Source organism: Excalfactoria chinensis, chromosome 2, assembly GCF_039878825.1.
Source record: "Excalfactoria chinensis isolate bCotChi1 chromosome 2, bCotChi1.hap2, whole genome shotgun sequence".
Classification (NCBI taxonomy): domain Eukaryota; kingdom Metazoa; phylum Chordata; class Aves; order Galliformes; family Phasianidae; genus Excalfactoria; species Excalfactoria chinensis.
In genome coordinates, this window is record NC_092826.1 from 93,192,211 (window position 1) to 93,214,689 (window position 22,479).

General features: G+C 38.4%; 1 protein-coding gene across 1 annotated transcript in view; it reads left to right on the forward strand.

Annotated features, from left to right (window-relative positions):
* The window catches only part of GLI3 (GLI family zinc finger 3), a 197,705-nt gene that overhangs the window by 4,799 nt on the left and 170,427 nt on the right, over window positions 1-22,479 (forward strand). The window contains exon 2 of the mRNA XM_072330201.1: window positions 7,605-7,767. Coding sequence (XP_072186302.1) covers window positions 7,644-7,767 — 124 coding nt within the window. The 5' untranslated portion in view covers window positions 7,605-7,643. The remainder of the gene's footprint in view (window positions 1-7,604; window positions 7,768-22,479) is intronic.

Below are 22,479 nucleotides of genomic sequence, written 5' to 3' on the forward strand. Positions count from 1 at the left end.
CCAAAACTTGAAGGAATCATGGTGCAGTTTTACTCTTGCTATGAGACAGGTGTAAAACCTAAAATAAACTATAAATACTGAAGATAATGTTTTATAAGGTACTTTTCATGCTTGATGTTCTTCTTGGCTATGGTGAGCTTTCCTCTCTCTTGTTGAAACATCTGTCTTGGGTTAGAATGTGAAATTCTGGATTGAGGTATCCTGTAAGTTGAAAGTTAAGCTAAGTAGATAAATACTATTCCAGGAATGGGGGTGGTGATCAAAAGATGGGACTTTCATGAACATTCTACCTGAATCTTTTAATTTTGTTTTAAGATGCTAATTTAAAAATGTTGGATACACTCTTTCTTCTCTCATTTGCGTATTGTAAGTTGGAAACAGAAGACTCATCTTTGCAGTAGTTGTATATTAAATATATTCTTCCTTGAGTTTAGTTCCTGTGTAGATTGACATTGATATATAGGTCTAGTTTTGATTCTAAAGAAACTGTAATCTGTTTGGATTGATGAGATAAAGCCAAAAGTGTGAAGAAAATGATCATGCCATTGGAATTTGTGTTTAGCTTTAGTGCTCTGAATTATAGAATATTTCTGCTTTTTCCCGTGGCAGTTGTAGGAACTTCTTATTTGATGAACCAAATGAATCATAATGCAAAGCACACCCGCTACAGATGTTTATAATTTACTTTACCAAACTATTTGTCGAAATATCAGCAAGAAAGAAAAGAAGACAGCATTTTATGCCCTTACCATATATGTTTCTAATGCTAATAATAGTATCAACAGAAGAAGTCATAGGGTTTGTTATCAACACAGCAAGACTTGCTGATTGTGTTTCTCTGTGCATCTTCCTGTGCTTTCAGATCTTGAGCTCATGAATGCTCTAAGTCAGGTTTCTTAACACAAGTGTTGTACAGAAGGAAGCCACTATGCTGTTGTTTAAGTTTGTTTTGGAGTAAGTGCTGCTGAATTCCTGAAGAAAGGTATGGGCAAAAACTGAGTGTAGAACTGGTTGAAAAGTCTGAACTCTTAGTTTAGGCTATTGCTACAAGCAGTCCATAGAAGATATTTTTCTCCATGTAAATTCTTTCACAGCTAATCATTCTTTGACATATCATTAGGGTTTTTCCTGCTCTGGCGTTTAAAGCGCAAGGATGTGTAGAACTGCAAAATAAGCTTATTCTTAGTTTTCTACCAATACTGGTTTATTTGGGCAGGAGTTCTACTTTGCAAAGAGTATGTGTGTTTAACCCTTATCTTGTCCCTTCCTCCCATATATTTACAGATTTGGAAGCTTGAAAAACATGTAGCACTTTCTATTTTTTTTTTTTTTTTTTTAAGAAACAACATTTGTTCTTTCTATTTTCTGTGATTAGATTGTTCGTAAGAGGGTCAAAATTCAAATTAAGAGTAAAAACAAACACACGGACATGTAATTAAAATAACAAATACTTAGATGCAGTGTTAATGACATGTTTTAGTTTGTTTTTCACTTTAATGTACAGTTACTAAATCTAAAGGTCTCGGATAAGAAATGGAATATATATATTTTGACCTTGGAGGGTATATTGTTTCTGAAATGAGAGGTCACTAAAATGTGCTGAAAATTCTGGCTCTGAAACCCTCAGCTTTGTGCTGCCTGTTCCCAAGCAGCAGCTTCTGTGAGAGATGGAGAGCGGAGCTGTTAGGCAGCTGCACCCAAATCCTTCAGTCTCTTTATCCATTACTTTCTATTTACTGGATAAGAAACTAACTACAGATCACTTTTTTCCTTGTGGAAAGCTTGTTTATTCCGATACAGAGTATAATCTGTTAATGTGATAGTAAAAATATTTAATTGGACTTGTACTTAACAACAGGATAAATATCATCACAGAAGCAGAGATAATCTTCTTGCAGGAGGATATGGGTGATGTATTTTAAGAACAACTGAGGTGCTGCCTTAGTAGAAATTGTTACTCATCCTTACTGATCCCACTGTATGTATATGCTTTAAATATTTTCATAACTTTCAGCAGTTCAGTTTATCTGCATCGGAAGGATGTAAGAAAATGTAGTTCGGAGCCAAGAAATTATTACACTTAATCAGTAGTTCAATGCACTCCATAGAATAATTTCTCACTTAGGATCTTAATCATGAGGATGATAATAGCACTGCATTGCCTAGCTGATTGTCTTTGTGTTTGTGATCCTGCATTATTGTTGCCACGAGCTATTTAACCTATCAGGAGCAGATCAGATCATCATTAACCAGGCTTTAGGTCTAGTTGTTTTTCAGTCTATATGGGGGAAAGAAATTAAAGGAAAGTAACCTACAGGAAGAGACAGCAGATAGAAATGAATTTGGAAAGATTGCATTAATACGTGTGGCGCCCTATAACTTGGGGTATTTTTTTACTTTCAAGCAGCAAATCTGATACAGTCATTTTGTTTTGTCTCTTTTCTAATTTTACTTTGCATTTGAAACAGATTTAGGCGAAGTTCACGAGTGGCACGTTTATAAATCAGGCATGTAAGTTAAACAGATGAATACTGTGAAGTATAAGATATCTCTTCCACAGCTTATTAGTGACTCGATGTGTTTTTATACACAGTCAGTATGAGTCTGTGTTTTACCCCGTTTATATCAGTCTTACTGTGACCAGTTGGCTCACCGGGGAAGAATCCGTATGAAATGTGCCCAGGAGTAGTTAATGAGGTTTGCAGAGCTCTGATTTAGCTTACAGAGAACTGAGAAAAGGTGAAACTATTTCAAAAATGTGTAGCATTTAGATTAGTTCCTATAGATGTTATAAAAATAGTTAAGTGTTCCGAGAGGTTAATATTGTAACTGGTAGATATTGCTTAAAATATCAGAGCACTCGTGTATTTTATAGCGAGCACTGTCAGGGGTAACTTTTTCAGGGCAGCTTTGCTAGCAGGTTTGATGAGAAGCAGTGCTGAGGTCTAGGTAGGTTTTAGAAGTAAAGCGTTCCTGAATTGAACCTGAATAAATCAGTGTGGAATAGCTCCCGTATAATAGCATAAAATTGTCTCGTGTAAATTTTGCATTTGGTTGCATCTGAACAAGACGGATTTATTTATTTATTTATTTAATCCTTAAATAATCCCAAGGAACAGTGTAACTGGTTTTGATAAAATTGATAAAGGGTCCTTTATGGTTGAAAGAGGCTGCCATGGCCTGATTGTTCTTTGTGCCTCCCCTCATGTTTTTCACTTTCATACAGTTGCACTCTTCAAGATGTGTTGTATCCCCAAAGACTGCTTCCAGTGGTGTGAATCAAAGTGGTACCTATGAACCACCCTAAATACCCAGAGTTGTTTCTGAAAAATTAAACATGCTATGTTTGCTTGCACGCTGATTGGGGCACTCTGGTTGTTGATAGCAATCAGTCTGAGCTTCCCTACTGCTGATGTAATGATGATGAATGCTGTAACACTGCTATTTCAGACAGCTCTTCTCAGTGGATGCAAACCACTTGTTAATGAACTGAATACAACTGCAGCGGCATCGAATGAAGCAGTGAGAAGCTTTTTTTTTTTTTTTTTTTTAAACAATGCATTAAAAGGTACCTCCTCAAAAACATATCTCATAAAGGCGGAGGGTTTAAAACCAGCCTAACGTGCAAATTGAGAGTTTAAGATGCTGATTCCTGACAGCTTATGTGGAAGCAGGTAGTCTTGTTGATGGTCAGTGAGACTATTTACATGCATAAATGTGTGCATGATCTGGTCCTTAAAGTGAAATTATTGACTTAAAAAAAACCAAACAAACAATGATCTAAATATTCAGAGAGGAGCTGAGCATAGCAGAGCTGAGGATTTCTTGGAAAACCACAGTGTAATATTCAGATGGGGTCATGTTTCCTGCTCTTCTGGGGTGAGGGCTACTCCCCTCATTTCAGTTAGTTGACACTGTGAGTAAATGAATAGAGACTTTTTTTCCCTCCCTGCTATATTAATACAATTGTTTTACTACAGTGAGGCACAATTTTATGACCAACATACGTTGGACCGGAAATTATATCATTTCAAACTGCTTGAAAGAATGTTTTGTTCAAAATACATTGCCAACATATTGCCATTGATGCTCCTTTTAAAAAAGGCAGTTTTCCTTACGTAATTAAGCTTGTTCCTATTTTTTTTCCCCCAATTAAGCATGCATTTGTGAAAGTTTGCATACATGCTTCAAGAAAGAAGAGACACACCTGCAGGCAGGTTGTTGTTTTGGGAAAGATTAGGTTTAAAATGGGGGTCTGGAATTTAATTGTGCAGGGAGGTCAGGCTTTAGGGATATTACAAAAGGTTCAGGCATGGTTGAATGGGAACAAGCCATGAATGTTTGCTTTCAGGAAGGAATGTTTATTTACTTATGAAAGTTCAGACTTTTGCCCAGCACCTTAATAGCATTTTATTGCTATTCATATGCACATGAAGATGCTGGAGAGCTGAGTGAAGCTAGCTCTCTGCTTTTCAGAATGAGGATCTTATCCTTGCTGAATAAAAGTATATTGTCTCAAGCCTAGGGGTGGGAACTGGGAAATTACTGACCCATGTGCTGGCAGGAGACCTGTATGTTGTTAAATAAACCGCATCATATTTTAATGTGCAGATGAGGTGAAGCTGGCTGATTTTCAGAATGCTTTTTGATAGGAATTAGCAGCCAGTGGAAATAAATTTTCATGTTGTCCCAGACTTTCTTGCTGTTTCTTGATTTTTTTTTTTTTATTTTTTATTTTTTTGGTAGATCGTAATTCTCATATTTCAGTACAATTTCTGTAAGAAAATAAAAAACATAGCCAGAATTACAGGCAATGATTCTAAAAGAATTGTGCATAGGTTGTGTTTTCAACACAGGTGTAAGTTTGTGTTTGTGGAAAGAAACGTTTTTTGAGGCACCATGTTGATTTCCAGTTGTCTGTTTCTGTATCAGATGTGCTTGGTGAAACACACCAAGGCACCCACCTCAGATGATTGGCCCTGCAGTCTTTCTTGTCTTTCTTTACTTCTCCATCTCATCCACCCAGCCTGTCACCATAGAGTTGGTGCAGCACTGGAATGTAGCTGGAGCTGCTGGAATTCTTGCAGACACCATGGAACATGAGAGCTGAGGAAGGAAAGCACAAGGGAAATGTATGCAACAGTCAGCCAGGGATGCAGAGAGTAAGGCCAAAGAAGAAAGTTTACTCGTGCAGTGTTCTTTCTTCAATGCTGACATTAATAAGAACAGTCTCCTGTATGTAAACTAAGCAGACATGAACCAGAACAGGTACCAAGAGCATGTGTTTATATTATCACTTTGCCAATTCTGTAATTTTCTGACCAAAAATCCACTTCAGCTGCTATTTTAGAGCTGTGTTCTGTACCGTTGTCCACAGCAGGCAGCATAAAAATGAAAGAGAGAGTTAGGAGATGTGGAATGCTGTGGACACCTGGCAGCCTTTTAATAATCGTCACTAGTGCTTCATGCCACTGCTGGTGTGGTGGAGTGAATTATGTGGTGTCTTCCTTTCTAGTTAGGTAGTGAGTACAAGATTTCCTTTCGTGACTGAGCCAAAAGACAAGAGGCCTGTGAACTCAGGGCTGAAGGAAACGAGGGCCACATTCTGCAGCTTTCTTCTCCAAGTTGTCACACAGCCGAACTCTTTGATGTAAATGGAAGCACTGGCTCAGCAGATGCCTTGGCCCTTTAAAAGGCAAAACAGAAGGAAAATAACCACAACTGAAAATGTGTAACTTTTAAAACTCCTTCAGAGGGAGACTAGAAATCTGTTCTTAGGGAATACCTAATAACACAGCTGAAGTTGGTAACAGCATGTTGAAAGACCAGCTTGTGCTGTGGCTGGAGAATAGGTGCTAGCAGATTTTGATGCTTGTATGACCAAGTCTGTAGAGGGAAAATGGTCATGTTCTGACATAGGTGTTGGGGAAAGCTTGGCAGTAGTACCATCTTCCCCTGGCCTGTGCCATTGGAATAGTCTGAACAGCTTGATGTGGATGAGAATTGACCTAGGCTGTGTACTGTCTTGCACAAGACGAAGGAGGGGAAGCATATGTGAAATTTGGAGGGATCTTGTTTATAAAGAAGCTGGTATGAGATATCCCCTCAGTATTTGAGCATTGCTGGGTATAAGTGAGGAATGTTAGATCACTCCTGCATCATAAGGATGTCACCTTCTATCATTTCTTGGGTTGCTATTTTAGCATTTTAATAGGTAGAAATAATCTTGAATGTGTTCAGTCATGACAGGCAAAGCTTTCTTACTCCTGTTTTTAGCCAGAGAGAAATTCAAAGAAGTAAAAATGCATTGCTGAAGGCTAGACCTTCAGTGTCAGTGGGGCTCTGCTATCTAGTCCAGTTCCCTGGCTCTGCTGCCTAGCTAAATAATGATTCATTTAGTGATTGGGCTCCTCTTTGATCCATACTGTATAACAGTGAGGCTTTGGAGTGTTTTATTGTGCTATTAAAAAGATCTCCTACCAGGGAGGTGGAAAAGGGGAAGGTTTACTAGACAGCTGTGTTTGTGGTGAATTGGCTTTGGCTTTGTAACCTTTTTTTTTTTTTTTTCCTGACAGTCAGAATTGAGGAAACAGGTTGCTAATGTAATTACGCTTCATTACAGTTTAGTTTGTGGCTTGTCTTGAAGCCTTTGTTAGTTGAGTTCTTTCAAATCTTGTTCTAGAGTGGCACAACTTACTTCTGTTTCGGACTCAGTGATCTCATTTATTTATTATTAATTTTTGTTGTTGGATAGGATCAGGTTCAAAATACCAGAGCATGAGGACATTAGCTCTAGGAATGGTGTGTGCTTGCTACCAGTTATTTATGTACAGCTTGCTTGGGAAGATGGGTGTGCATCAAGTGAAGCTGCTGAACAGTGCAACGGTGCTTGAAAAGGTGAAGTGGTCCAAGGGGTATAAAATGAACATATTGCTGGAGGTGACACTGAGAAGAGTCCAGAAAGGCAGACAGACACATCTACAGAGCTTTCCATTTCCAGAGTTTGCATACAAAAGAAAGCAATATCTCATTAACTGCCACTAGCAATAATATTTGCCTTTCCCTGTGGTTTTCAAGGTGTTGCTCCAATGCACTTTTGTTTGAGTTAGATTTCTGAACAAACAAACTGAGAGATGTTTACACAAGTAGGACAAATGTGTAGATAGACAGGATAACTGCAGTGTGTTCGGATAGTGTACCAGTAGAAATTTAAATATTTGGCTACTATAGTCAACATGAATGTCTGCTTGATTTCTTTTGCATGGTTCCAAAGTGCTGTGGACATGAGAGAAATACTGTCTTCACCTCCCCCTTGCTTCCATGTCTGTTAAAACCCTAGAACTTGAAAAAAAGGGCCAGCCCATCAAGCAGTATAGTGGTTTGCGTTGCTCATTCTTTTTAAAGAAGAATGTATATGTTTCTAGTGTTAGCTTTTCCTTAAATTTCTCAGGAGTTCGTGCATGCAAACCTGATTTGATGGGCATCTGGAAATGTCCTCTGCAATGCTAATAGAGCCGTGCTGCAGGCTTTTCTTCAGTTGAAAGATGTTTTGAGCTAAGCTTTCCAATGGTGTTTAAAGTGTATGACTTTTTTGTTTCATTCAGGTATTAGTTCCAGGAGAGCTGAAGTAATGAGAAGTCACCATGGAGGCGCAGTCCCATAGCTCTACCACGACAGAGAAGAAAAAGGTGGAGAATTCCATCGTGAAATGCTCCAGTCGAACAGATGTCAGTGAGAAAGCTGTTGCCTCCAGCACAACTTCCAATGGTGAGTAACAGCAGGAATTTACTAGCAGCCAAACCTATGGTAATTTTATGTTCGATGCATTCTTTGTGAATTGAGTGAGCATTTGCACCTGGATCAGTGTTTGTTCTAAGTAAAGGACAAAGAAAACAAACACAGGTTGTTGTTGGTGGTGGAAAAGTGATAGGACACAGTAAGGCCCATTTTGGCATCAGGCGTCATCTTTTTCTTCCAAATGTTCTACTATGAGATGTAAGTGTGCTGAGTTATTTATTATAGGAGATTCCTGTTTTTGGTGTTTTAGAAATTGTCTTGGTTAATCTGGCAGGGCTTGTGAGTGCTTTGCATTTTGTCATTGACATCTCTTTCACTAATTAGGTTATTAGTTATTACAAAAAAGGCAGAAGTAGTCCTGTCAAAATTTATGGCAAAGGATTTTTGTCTTCTCCTTTTGCAAATAAACTTGCTCCTCACAAAGTATAGCCCCCACCTTCACGAAGTTCCTTAATGACCAGCAATAAAACATTATGCCATGAGTCTATCCCTCCATGAGTTCGTTTCAAAATTGTGAACGTACAGCTTGTTAATTTACAAAAACAGAATAGTTTTCTTAATTCTCCACAGAGATTACCTCACTTCAAAATTTTATGCATTTTCTACTGCTCCAGAGAATGTGTGAGCTGAACTCCAGCCCTTTCTTTTTTCAGTTTAAGAGGAGCTGAGTGTATTGATCCATACTAGTGAAAAACTCCCTTTGCAGGCTAGGAAAAACACTGCCTGAAAAAGTGTCATGAAAGTTTGGTCCTGTGGGTTTTATGTAGCTGCAGATTAACTATTGTGGTATTATTATTATTATTATTTCCCAAATCAATCCAATAAATGCTAAAACTGGGAAATGGTTTTCTGCTTATTTTGGAGATTCCTAGTGGATCCCCAGCAAAACGTTTTCTGTCTACCCTTTCTGCTTCTGTCATACTCACCCGAATATCTGGTCTTGTGGTCCAGGTTAGTTTTTCACTTTGATAACTTGAAGAAAGGTTTGTGCTCTCAGAGAAACATCTGTTTGAGTGGGGTAAAGTACAAAGTCCTACATCCTACATCCATTCTAGAGGGAATTCTCTGTGGGTCAGTAAAAAATAGATGGCACAAGTCCCAGCGTCCTTATGTGTGACTGGACTTCAGATTCAAAGCAAACTCAGCACCTGCTGACCTAATAGTTTGGGTTGATCCCCATGAGAATATAGAAACTGCTGAACAGTTATGGAAAAAGTTGCATCAGTTTTCTAAGGCATATGAAATTAGATCCTCAGCTGGTGTAAGTCATTGTAGATCCATTGCTGTCAATAGAATTACAGAGGTTCACATTAGCTGAAGAGCTCCCCATTGTGTTTTTTTTTTTTTTTTTAATAATAGGATTTTCTGCATTGGCCCAATTTCTCAAACAGATGCACACTTAAACACATATGCATGTTCTTTGATGTCAGGGGTCTGTACTCAAACTCAATATTGGCACACATCTCTTGACTGTTTGGGCTGGGTTTAGCAGTATCATCAAACATTTAGATTGGAGAGCTAATAGTAAAGTCTTCAAGATGTTTTTACCTAATTCTTCTGACACTGGTTTACTGAAATTCTTTGGTCAGATCAGATAATTTTCTCTGTCGATTGTATCTATCAGCCTAATGAGAGCATTAGTTCTTAACTACCTGCTGCATCTTGATGGTGTATTTTACTGCATGTCAGGATCAGGAGCTGAAAAGATTCTAGGTCTAATGAATAACATTTTTTTTTGTCACTCTGGTTTTCTCCTGTTAATGGACTGAGATGCTCATGTGACACACATCCTGGGGCCTGAGCTTACATTTTTTTAATGTAATGTCAGTTACCTCTGTTTTCAGTGAGTGAGGGCTGGTCTTGCAAGAATCTTCTTATATTTGGGCAAATCACCAGAATCTCCGAGGTTTGGGTTTATAATCTGCTTCTACACATACCAAGTAAACAGTTTCCTAGAGATGCAGAGTTGGGCTTTAAAAGAATAGAAAGTTGTATTCCTTCCTGGACATGAAAAATTTTCTATTGGTCTAAAGGCTCCTTGGAGCACATACCAAAACAAAATCATCTACCGACACTTTAGGAATTTAGGGATGAGTTGTACTGTTGCAGTATTTATGTTCACTTCTTGCAGATGTGTTTCTCATAATAATGAATCCTGGTTATAAGGGACCAATTTGTATGAAAGCCTGAGCTTGCATCATGTTTACATCTTTTAATGTTGGAATGAGTATTACTACAGGAACACCATCAGTTGATACCAGACACCACTCCTACAGAACATACAGGTTTTGCTGATTCAGTGCCTCTTTTTTGCAGAGGGCTGTGGATTTATTAAATGGTTGTGATTTGCATTTGAATGCTCTGTTTAACAAGGTAAGATACCTTTATAAGTACCAAAAAGACTGAATGATCTCTGCTGTCTTTGTCAGAAGACTGCTATGCTTGCCAAGCAACATCTGCCTGTCATAAAAATATCTCCTCATAAACTTATCTAATATTCATGCTTCTCCTTTTGGACAATGCATTAATTAGCAAAGTTTTCAGGGTAATGTACTTGAGAGATAGCTGTTGGAAAGACAGTTCTGCTGTTTTCCAGAGTATTCAGAACTTGAATCATAGGTAAGTTGTTGGTTATGTGTTTCATGAAAAGCTTGCAGTCATGAAAAGATGTACCATCAATTGCAAAGCAAATATCATTATTTCAACAGTGCCCAAAATCAGGTAATGCACCTTTTAGTAGAGACTATTTTAAAATGAATACTGGGCATGGAAACCTTTCAAGTCTTACCATCTGCAAACTGGTTGTTAAAGAGCGTGCTGTAAACCTATGTGCAAGAGAAATAAGTTGGGGAAGATGGAGGGAAGGAGCGGTTATTGTTAACTCCAACTCTGCAACAAAGGTACGAGGCCTAGGCCTGTGGATGATCCTTGCAAGGCACTGGTTGCCCCGTAGGCTAGAACAATGACCAAGCATGGGCCATAGTTTACATTAGACAATTCTGAGTTACTGTGATTACTTAATACAAAAGAGATTTCTACTTTACCCACCTAACCACACTCTTGCTATATCACTAAGACGTTTGTGCTTTGTTAGATAAGGGCTGCCAGCATTTCCATTATCAGCGCTTAATTTCAGATATTTTTAACTAAGCCATTAAAAGGTGCTGCAGGCCCAAACACGTGGGGAAGGTCTTAGTGCTGGAGCAAATTTAAACTTATTTTAGAACATGTGTGATCAAAAAGGCTAAAAAATACTGATCAGAACTTTTAATTACAAAAATTTTTGTACTTTGGTGCCTGGTGGGACTTTGTAATTTGGAACCTTTCTTACTTTGTTTTGAATTCGTCTTTGCAGGCTTCTGATGTTTTCTCCCATATGTTTCATTTTGTGTATCTTAACCAAACTGCATATGGCTTGCAAAGAAACATTTCCTTGCAGATTGTTCCTTTTACTGCTTCTTTGCTTGACTACTGTTTTTACTACTAGAGAAAAAAACACTGAAGAAAACTGCTGATGGAGATGGTCTTTCACAAATGGCTGCATGAAAAGAAGTTTTTGTTGGGATGTAAAATACGTTTACTCTTGTGTGTTGTGATTTGATATGTTTGGGTTGATCTGCTTTGGTGAAGCAACAGTAGTGAATAAATACTTTGTCACGGCAATGTCACTGGTATTGCACTGCAATAATGAGGCCACCATGCTGTCGTTGTGCAGTACTGTCTGGCCTGCTCATTTCTTACCATGTTTTATCATTAAAGGGCAGTCTTGTGATATTGGAGGGACTCTGTTCCCTGTAATGTCTGTGTTTGGTTTAGATCATCATCCTGAAAGCTTTTGCATGCACAGAAATGCTTCAGTGTAGTTGTGCATGAAATGGCTTTCTGAGAATTATATGTGAATATGTTCTTTAAAATTAGTTTTGTGCCCCCTCTGGGGAGCCTCCAGCTACTGTTGCAGGCTGTGGAGCCTGTCTTGCTGGGCCTGTGTTAGATACAGTGGTGGCTTCTTTAACATAAAGAACCCTAATACTAAAAAAATAGTCTTAGTTGAACACATTCAGCTCTGCAGGGGTTTGCATGGTGAGTTGCCTTGCTGAAGTGTGCTGGATGTCAGAAGTGCACACTGGCAGCGGCGTGTTTAGTCTTGGCAGCTTGTGAGCTGGCTGGTAGAGCATTGTAGCTGCTTCTCTGCCATCACAGCTTTCCCTGGAAGCTGTTGCTGCCATCAGCAGCATGCTTAGATGACAGCATTGCGGTCAAGTTTTCAGCTCCACTCAGCAAGTCCTCAGGCAAATGCCTCATTTTGGGTGCAGGAGTAGTACCTCTGGCGCTCATACGGATGTTTAGACTGCTTAAAGTTAGGCAGGGACATTAGTGCTCTGCCATCTCCATACTATACTTTGTATATGTGTACATTTTTGCTGTTGACCAAAAAAACCCCACACAGATCCAACACAGCCCTTAGCTATATGCAGTTTTTTTTTTTTTTTTTTTTTTTTTTAAATTGAATCAGAACTATAGATATAATTACTCATTTTATTTTCTGAAAAGTACAGAGAATTACTGTGTAGGATGAATTAATGCTTTTGCAGTGCAAACCTGCACTATGTAGCATTGCTTGGAGAGCATTGGGAGATTATAATACTGTGTTCAGCCAGGATTTACTTACTGTTTAGCTTGTGAGTTTTGTCAGTGACTAAGATGTTTTCCTCTTTTGCACTTTTTGGCTCTATACTCATGTTTTTAATGTTGCCTTGAAACAATGCAGTTATTGTGTAGAGGCTTGTTCAGTGTCTGACAGGCAAGCACTTATTTTCAGTTTGATGTGTTTTGTCTAGTTTTTGACCCGTGAGCTCGTTCCAGTGTAATCTGATATTTCTTATTAACCTGTTACTCCGCCTTAGAAAAAAAGCTAATTATAACCGTATGTAGGTTGTGGACTTTACTACCTTTATCAGAATCAGATAGTTATTGGGAACATGCTTTAAAGCAATAGAAAGCAGAAATTATTATCTTAATGATGATGTAACTTAAGATGAATCTTGATAGATGAATAAATGAGAGGAAGTTCATTCGTCCACTGATTCTTTCAGAAGAAGAGTTGGCTAAATCTAGGTCTCTTTTTTTCCTGTTCTTTTTTTCCTAATAGTTCTTTAAGGATTGAATGAGGAAAGTATGTGGCAGCCTGCAACTTCTTAGGAATCATATTTCCTGTTTAAACTTTCAGTTGGTTGCCCATCCTGCTGCTTGCTTTCAAGCTCACCTTTAAGTAGGTGTTAATCATAATGCTCATTCTTGGCCCCCTGGTTGGACTGGTGTGCTCAGGGTCCTGTTGAGAGGTCAGGGTTCAAAAGAGATTGTTGAGTATCAAGAAACATTGCCTGCACTACTTTAGTGGCCTGCAAACTGAGCCCCAGAGTGATTATATGAGACCTGATCCCACAGAGATCCTGCTTCCTCTGCTGGAATCAGAAGGTATGGAGGGGCCCTGCTCCTGTGTCTCATTGTCAGGTGAGGGAGGAAACAACAGCCTTCAGTACTTTCATATCAGATTTTGGAAGGGAAGTGACAAGCTTCAGCGTATAGGCAGCAAGGCAAATATTCCAGGCAATTCTCATACGTAATAGTGATGTGGAGTAGCATGAAAAACAAGAGTAAAGTGCACATATACAGTAGTACTGGAAAATCGGGACAAAGAACCAAATTAAACTAGAAAGATTTTGTGTGCCCTTCTGTTCCAATAATTGTGGCCAGGTCCAAAGGAAATTATGGCAAAAAGAACCAAGCCTATCTCCTGTCCTGTGGAGAGTAAGCTCTCCTATGGCTTTATAAGTATTGGAAGCTGAAGTTGTGGAGGTTGTAATTAAGTGTGGACCGCCTGTCTTAGTATATGGTAATCTCATGTGAGCAACTGATTAAATACGTATTCATTCAGAGTACTGCACCCATGGTCCTTTATGCTTACTAATAAAATTTAAGTCATCAAATTAGGGTTTGTCATCAACTGCAATAACTAATTCTGCCTGATGCTGTTTTCCATTGTTATTCCTCAGTGAAGCAGCCCTACCCATACCCTACTCTAAAGCAAATGATCTGCAAGTGCAATATGGTATCGCTTCATTAATTCTGCAGAGATTTCCCTCCATTTTTCCCCTTCTTTCCCCTCCCTTTAGTGGTTAATGGTATAAGGGATATTAAATGTCAGTCCTGCTGTATCCCTTTGCAAGTTCCAGAAAGAGATGATTGAGTGGCTTATCCTTGCAATCACTGTAATCAGTAAGTAATGACTTAACATCCTGCTGGATAACATGAGGTGGAATCGGCAGAAAACATTAGTTAGAACAGTCTTGCCACCTGAATGAGGTGAAGGTGAAATTCAGGGAATTATGTACAAGGAAAAGTGATTTTATTTTTTTTTGGTTTTTTGTTTTTTCCTGAGGGGCGAAAAAAAAAAAGGCACCAATGAATGCCCACCCATACACCTAACCAACCATATCGGAGATGTACCTGGGTTCTGAAAGGGATTAAAAAAGAGAGAATGGTAAAAAGGTTCAAAATGAATCTACACTGTATGGCATCATGCTCTGGAGCTCATGCTTTGCAGGAGCCCAGTATCACCAACCAGACCTCAACAAATTCAGGCATTACATTCCCCGGCACTGGGGAGAGCAACCCAGAGTTGTATTGTTTTTTTTTTTCAGTAGGAAAAAGGCTGCTGGAAGCAGAAGCTGCAGTGGTAGTGTTATTGTTCCAGAAAAGGACTCATTTCTGGGGGCTCAGAGAAGATGCCAAACTTGGGAATTTGTGAATGAAGGAGCAGTGTGGAGAAGATGGTTTTCATAAAGTAAATAAGGAGATTTTTTTAAAAAAATATCCTTCAAATTGACTTAAAGCTGGGCAACCCCTCTGGCAGGCACTGTATTTGGCTGTGCAGTTTGATCTGTGTAAATTAAGGCAGTTGAAATAATTAAATTACTTAACAGGTGTTAAAATGGCATTCATCTTCTTGCTTCTAGATGCTTTCTGTTTCTTATCTGTCTCCAGTTAAAAAAAAATAGTCTGGCATCAGTGTTGTATTTTATTATATTCGTGTTCTGTCTGTTTCTATTTACTTGGTTCATTTTCTTTTTTTTTTTTTTTTTTTTTTTTTTTTAAGATATAAAACCTCAGCATCTGCATACATAGGAATAGCTACTGCATGTGTGTACCAGTAAGTGGGAGAAGTGTGCTTAGGGTATGGTACGTAACTATCTGTATTAAAACTACATTCTCAGTGTTCTTTCCAAGTCATATCTCATTATTTTGGGTGGTGGGAAGGGGGGGAGGGAGATGCCATCCCAAGTAAGGGGTCTACGATGGATTTTACTACTTTGTTATTATATTATTTCCCATTAAATGTCTTTGCCTTTGATGTATACTGCAAGTGGTCACAATTTAATTTGCAGGTTCTGTTTTTGTTCTTAAGGCTGGCAGCACAGAAAAATGTTGTGTAAATGTGATCTGGGCCTACTGATGTATGCATATTTCAAGCGCGCAGAGGCACTTTGAAGAAGAGAAGTACACAGGAAATACTGGGTTTTGTTCAGATGATTTTAAAATTTGACTTGCGAGGCTTTAGGGGACAGATTTTCCAAAAGCAGTTCCTAGTCTCTTCTGCCTGCCATCAGCTGGAGCCTTGCTACACAGGAGCTGTCTACGTGCATTCTTTGCACATGGTTACCACTTAAAATATGCTGCTTTCCATTCATTTGGTGCGACTTTCTGTGCATGTAAAAACCGCTCTGCTTCCAGTCATGTGTAAATGCAAAAACTTAGGTCCCACATATGCAAAACTGGAAAAGATGTTATAGAGGTTTGGATATACAAAACCAAGGTAGTTGGTTTTGTTTTTTGTTTTATGTGAATTACAATGGCTTTGCACTAATGGAGTTTTTACTGATACAAGAAGATAAATCACTAGAATGTAAGCTGGTATTATAAACTGTGATCTCCCTCACTCACCCTGTTGTGTGCTTGCTTTTCTGTTCTTTTCCATCAGTCTCATATGCAGCAACAGAGGATTTTGCAAAAAAGTTGCTTCTGGTCCTGACTGGTTGTTTTTTTCCCTCCTCTCAGTCTCTTTTTGTTACTTCTTTCTCTCCTTTTTCTTCTCTCTTTTCTTTTCCTTCTTCTTCTTCATTTTTTTTTTTTTTTCCTAGTTCTTTCTTTTAGTTTTCAGAAAGTTGAGTCCCATCCCAATTATTAAATCTTCGGAGACCATTCCCACATGGTTCTGTAAATGGTAGCTTCATCCTGAGTTCTTTCATCTCTTTTCCTGCTCTCCTGGCTTGACAGTTGAAAAGGTCTGACTGTGCCACACAATGGTTTGATTGGTTTCTCTAGGGGAGGCTTTACCCTGCCTCATCATTCGCCAGGCAGGTGGACCAGAAAGTCTCTTGATTCTTTTGTTGCCTCTCAAAGTCCGAGGTCTTTGACTGAATAAATCCTCCGTCATGGGATAATTTGCTAAAAGGAGCCTGAAAGATGTGAGAGAAAAGCCTCACTACTTGGGTGCTGAATTAATGAAATAACTGGGCCTTGGAGTTTGCAATTGAAAAATCACCAGGAATGCAATGGGTGGAGACAGACTGCAGAATGCAAAGCTGTTGCTTCCCCATAATAAACTAGGAGAGCTTTAGCTGAGATTGTGGCGGGCAGCCGCTGGTTATTTGCATTTTAGCCCCATTCTGCAGGGGAAGCCCAAGCTGAATAAAAGCCGTTTTGGTGCAGCCTCTAGTTAGTCATTAGATTATTACGAGGGGCTGGGAAGAATTCTATATGACAGAACTAGGGTTGAGTTAACACAGGACGAAAAGTAATTTACAGATAGGCTGTCCTCAGCCATCTTTGTAGACCCTGATAAGGTTTCATTTCAGAATGGATAGGCGACATTTCCACTTACGGTCCCATTCTGCGACACCTGTGATAACAGCTTCTGGATCCTAATTGAAATTGGTTTCAAAATGGATTTTCACTTTTCTCTGTCCGTGGAAAATATTGAATGGACTCAGAGCTGCCACAGAGAATCCCAGGCCTTGGAAGATGGAGCAAGAAGCCAGGATCATCTTTCATAACTGTGTCGATGATATGACAGTTTTGTTATCTGTCTTATTAATGAAATCATTGATCACCTGATGAAGGAGATAATAAACTACATTTTGCTGGTGCTCAGGAAGCTTAGTTAGATTCTTTGAAACTATAGAAGGGGGGAAAGGCAAACCAAAACAACGAAGGCATGATTTTAAGGTCTGTTTACAACTTTTCTTTTGTGCAGGATTTTTAGATGAAAGTAGTCTCTGTGACCATAAAATGCTGCCTGCGTCTCGAGCTTATTTAAAGTACAAAGGAGGCAAGAAAGACTGGCACTCGTGTTAAGACTCAGTTATTGGTTTTTGTTTTTAACAAACCACACTGAGTAAATAACACTTAAGTCCTAGTAAGTGCCATGGAAACTCAGATGAACTGGGAAACAATGGAGCTCAATTTTGGCTGAAGTGGGATTAGTGAGTCCTGAATCCCTGGCATGGACAAAGGCTGCTCAGGCTGTGGACGGATGCTTGCTGTGAGGGTGCTTCTCCGGAAAATTATTTCTTCTTCAGACATGGATGTCAGTCTGTAGGTGTCATGGCCACTCAGGCATCATGGAAAAACAAGTTTCTTTCTTGTTATTTTGTACTGATGGACTTCGGAAGATTTTTAAATGCAAGCAAATGCACAATGTGGTTTAAGTGTGCACACTTGGCAAATAAAATCCAGAGAAATTTTGTTGTGTGTGTTTTTTTTTTTTTTTTTTTTTTTTTTTTTTTTTTTTTTTTTTTTTCCCTGCTTGTTTTCTAATTATTAGAGAAAGGGGCAAATCTGTTGTTTGTACTCGGTTGCTCTGGAATGCATTCTCTGTTCCTCGAGGAAGGTGGGAAGGGGTAATTTTTCTGAAGAGGGGTGCCAGTGGCTTCTTGTATTTCACTGTGAATTGTATCCTAGGTGTTTCTTCAGCCTCTCTGCTGGTGTGGGTCAATCCAGCCCCTTTTTTAAGCTTGAAAGAGTAGCTCTGATCAAAGGCTTTAATGATGTCACTGATCTCTGGTGATTGATTAGAAACAGAAGTTCTGGAGCATTTTGCATGTCCGCCTTTTCCTTATCACTTCAGATCCATTAGTGCCTGCTCATTAGGGTACCTTTCAATCAGGGGGAAAAAGAATCCACATTCTTATATATATACGTGTTTGCATATATAAAGGAAAGAAATAGCAGGGCTGACAGCTTTCACGGTCTGTCTGAGTTATAAATGTATTTTTCTTCATTGCAAAAGGAAGCAATACTGGTCTCTATTGAAACGAGAGTATTTATTAATTGTTGAACTCCTGGATGTAATTCCCTTCTGCGACTTCTCTCACAGATTTAAGTATGCATAGATCTCTGCCTTTAGTGGGTTGTTTTACCTTCATTTACATCAAATAGAACCATTCTCTGTTTTTTATGTTTTTGCTGTGCCTGCGATGCACATAAGGATCCACTGTGTGCGTCAGTTACTATTTTCTAATAGAGAAATAGTATCCAATTGATTAATATTTTTTAATTGAGATTGAAAAACTAAATAGTCTTCTGAAAGTACAGAGCTATCCGGAATACAAGTTAAGCTGTTAGAAAGAAAAAGAAAATCTTTAGTTCCTAAAGGAAGATTGGTCCTTTGACAGTCAGTGTTTGTGAAATGGTTTTTCTCTGTAAGGGTGACGTTAGAGGGTGATATAGGATGGAGTGGGAAGGACTGGAATCTGACTTCCTTGTGGCACAGATGAAGAAAATGGGCAGTGTGAAGCTGAGGTCTGTTCCAGAATATCCTGCTTTTAACAGTGTACTGTGATTTAAATTAGGAATTTAAAACCTCTGCACTGGCTTTGAAAGTCTTGAGATAATTAATTTTTAGCATATGGAAGCTTTCAATATTTAGGATACTTGAAAAATCTTAATGTTATTTTCATGTTTTTCTTTTCCACTCTCAGAGAGGTTGGTTCATTCCTCCCTCTCTCAAATCTCCTCTGCTTTCTCTTCTACTGTTGTGCATTTCACACCAGGAGATGACAAGTCTTGTGACTGCAGCAGAGGCAATTGAAAGAAAATAAAAAGAGAGTTCTTTTTCTCTGGTGCTGGCCCATGAACATACCGTAAAAATTGGATTAGACACACCTAGGGTTGGGATTGATTGCATCTTGAATGGGAAATTAGAACATCTGAAAAATTCCTTTTTGGATGGAACAGAAGCACAAGAAGGAAAAGTTGGATGGAAACCAGAGAAGAACTATAAATCACTATTAAAGTTACTTCCTATCGTTTGCCATTGGCTGTCAAAGAAAATTGCCTCGGGCTTGTTTATAGCTAATTCCCTCTATAGAAAATTTCAATTTGTGGACTGGCCTCTGAACGGGATTGATAACTCTGTTTATAGACCAGGATGAGTATCTAAAGATAACAGATAATGCAAATGAGCCTTTTTTTGATAAGCCAGGAAAGCAATTATGGATACAACTTGGTTGATGGATTTCAGAGTGCCTTTTCACAGATTATAGATTTATTTTTGCATTATGGTTTTCTTAGCTGTGTTAGAAAAACAAAATCAAAGTCATTCAAATAGAACCAGGAAGATGGAACAGAGGATATACCAACTTTCCTACTACATGTAAACATGGTGAATCAGATTAAAAAATAAACAAGCAGTCCTAAGCCTTCTCTGGAAGAAATATGATTTGGTAAAACATGCATATTCAATTTACAGTCTCATCCAAAGAGTGTTAACCTAGGAGCTGAATGTGGCAAGCACAGCCCACTCCAAATTTAATTCAGATAAAAATGCTCCATGTAAAACGTCTTCCTACTTTATTTTATAACTTTGTATTACTCTTTGAGGGGAGGAGCATGAAGGCTGGACCCTGTGAGTTATAGCCCAAGTCTCCTCTCTGAGACAATGATCTGTACTGTGGAAGTGATGCAACTTTGGTAAGTCTTAATTTGGTGGGCTCTTTGAAAACACAGAGCAGCACAATGTGAATGTCCAAAGTAGTTTTACATATTCTCAAATAGTAAGAAAACCACTATCTGAAAATTAGCAGACTACCAGTTTTGAAGTTATGGTTCAAAAGAGGGAACGTGAGTTTCTGAATTCCAAGTGAGATAAGGATGGAAGAGCTTTAATTCTGTAAAAGTTATGATAAGGTGCATGAATAGACTAAAAATAGTTGTTTGTTAGTGTTAAGACTGAGACTTCATTTAAGGCAACAATCCAAAACTCTCTCAAAAGATAGAAGGGTTTTTAGCAACTTTAAGTGGTTCAAGTTTTAAATCTTTACTCTGATCAGTAGCTTTCCAGTTTCTTTCCTCAAACCACTGTCTTTAATTTGGTTCCCTTTAGTGGATGTTCTGATTTCCTGGTGCTCTTCATCAGTGGATTATAACCTCTGGGCTCTGATATACGACCCATATTTCTTCTAGTGAAGGTGTTTTAAGGTTATTCTGTAGGATCCAAAAAAATGAGTTATTTTTATGAGCTAATTACCACTCAGTTGTAATAGTTAAGAATGACTCATAATTTGAACTACTCTGTGTTTCAGAGATTTGGTAGGATATGAACTTTGCTTCTATCATGAAATCGGGGGCACTGCCACCATTATTTTTGTAGGAACAGCGGTGATGGTACAAGGTACTGGCAGGTGGTTTTATTTATTTATTTATTAAACTGGTATTTAAAGCACTTTTAGAATGAGTATTTAAAACTCATCTGTTTTTCCAGCACACTTTTGGTAGCTTCATAATGGCTCACACCTCTCACTAGAAAGTAAAACTGAAAACAGAAATACCACCCTAAGCTGTTAGCTAAAGATTATCTTAAATCTTTTTCTGAATGTTGTTGTGATGAATTATTTCTTAACTTCGGAGACTTTTGGCTGAAGAGGTAGAATGGGTATGGACATCTTTCAAACCCAATGACAGGTACAGAATCACAGTACCTCTGCCAAAAAATCTGCACATGTGATTCTTCTAAGGAACTGGAATCCCTCAAGGGATTTCTCTCAGTTTCATTCTCAGTGTTTGTCCAAAGCAAAGTTAGTGCCATGTTTTCCAAGTGTTTGTTAAAGGAAAATATTTATGGTAGGTTTTCTTTCGTACTTCCGATTTGATGTGGATGAACATCTTCTTCGGATAGTCTATGCCCTTGAGCTTAAAAGGTCTGCTCTAAGGTGCTAATTTGTTTGCTGACATGATAGATGTTAATGTTGTGGATGTAAGAATGGAAACAATTTAAAAGGTTTGTTGTCAGCTTTGAACACATCTTTGATTGTTCAGAGAATACAAGAAGGTAGGTTGGTTTTGCTATTTAAGTTTCCAAAGTCCTTTTACTCCAGCCATCTAATGGAAATTTGCTTTAAATGCTTCATACATTTTTTTTTCTGGAACCACGAAAACTTTTTTCTTCATCTAAGAAATCAGCTCAATATGAAGGATACCAAAAACATCTCAAATAATCCAAGTATTTTAAGGCACTGTGGTTTATTGCTACATTTATCTTCAAGGCTCAAAACAGATGATAAAAGGAAGACCACTGTTGAAAAAAATCCATATTATGTCTATAAGCAAACAGTATCTTTGACAAAAATATCAAAAATTCCAGCAGGAGTTTCACAAGAGATAAAGAGAAAGGGTAGAAGAAAAAGAAAAGATGGAAAGGAACGCAAGAAAGAAAGAGCTCTATGCTTCTCTATGAAGCTTGCATTTAAACAGATTCTGTATAGGTTTTTCAGTTGTCGTGGTTAGATTGAGAACCTTTCAAAAATGAGTATATTAGCTTTACTAGACAGAAATCATTGTTTTTCGTGGGACTTTATTTGCATAGGTGCAAGAGCTTGTGCATGAGTGCAGAAAGATTGATACAGAGCAACCTAACATGAATTTTCATAGTAGGTAAATACCAAAAAAAGACTAACTACAGTGAAAAATGTTACCTGTAGGGATTAATGTTAGACATGCAGAGAATGCAGTGGTAAGTTTTTATTTCAGTGTCTGCTTTCAGGGCTGCTTCTTTTGTGTTTGCCTTTGGCCAGGCATACTGTGAGTGAGATGGGTTTGCCTTGAGTGTGTGTTTGGTTGGCAGCCCTTGCAAGTTCTGTTCTTGTATGTGGTCTGGCTGTATGTAGTACTGCATTATATGGTGCTTCTGGATTTTTTAGGTATCCGGACTGCTGTGGAAACCAAATTCAAGGCAGTCTGGTTGTGAGAGACCCGGGAATAATCTCGTGTTGACATGCAGTATATCTTGCTAATGAGAAATTTTGAGAACAGAGTGGGGAAAAGTTATGTTACTGGGCTTAAGCTTTGTCTTAGCAATATAGAGAACAGGGGAGCAGCTCTTCCTTGGTCTTGCTGGCAGAGTTGCACAAGGTAACAGTGTGTGTATCTTAGGCTGTCAAGCTATAACTGAAATGGAGAATATTCAGATGTTAGCAACAGTTGATTCTTCTTTAAAATGCAAAGAGTCTTTGAAGCTTGGTGAATGGTAACTAATGTGAATGGTAACTTATATAAACACAAGCCATAAAAAAATATATGAAATGATCTCACTGACAGTCTGTTTCCCAGGTTTCTGTTCCTTTGGGT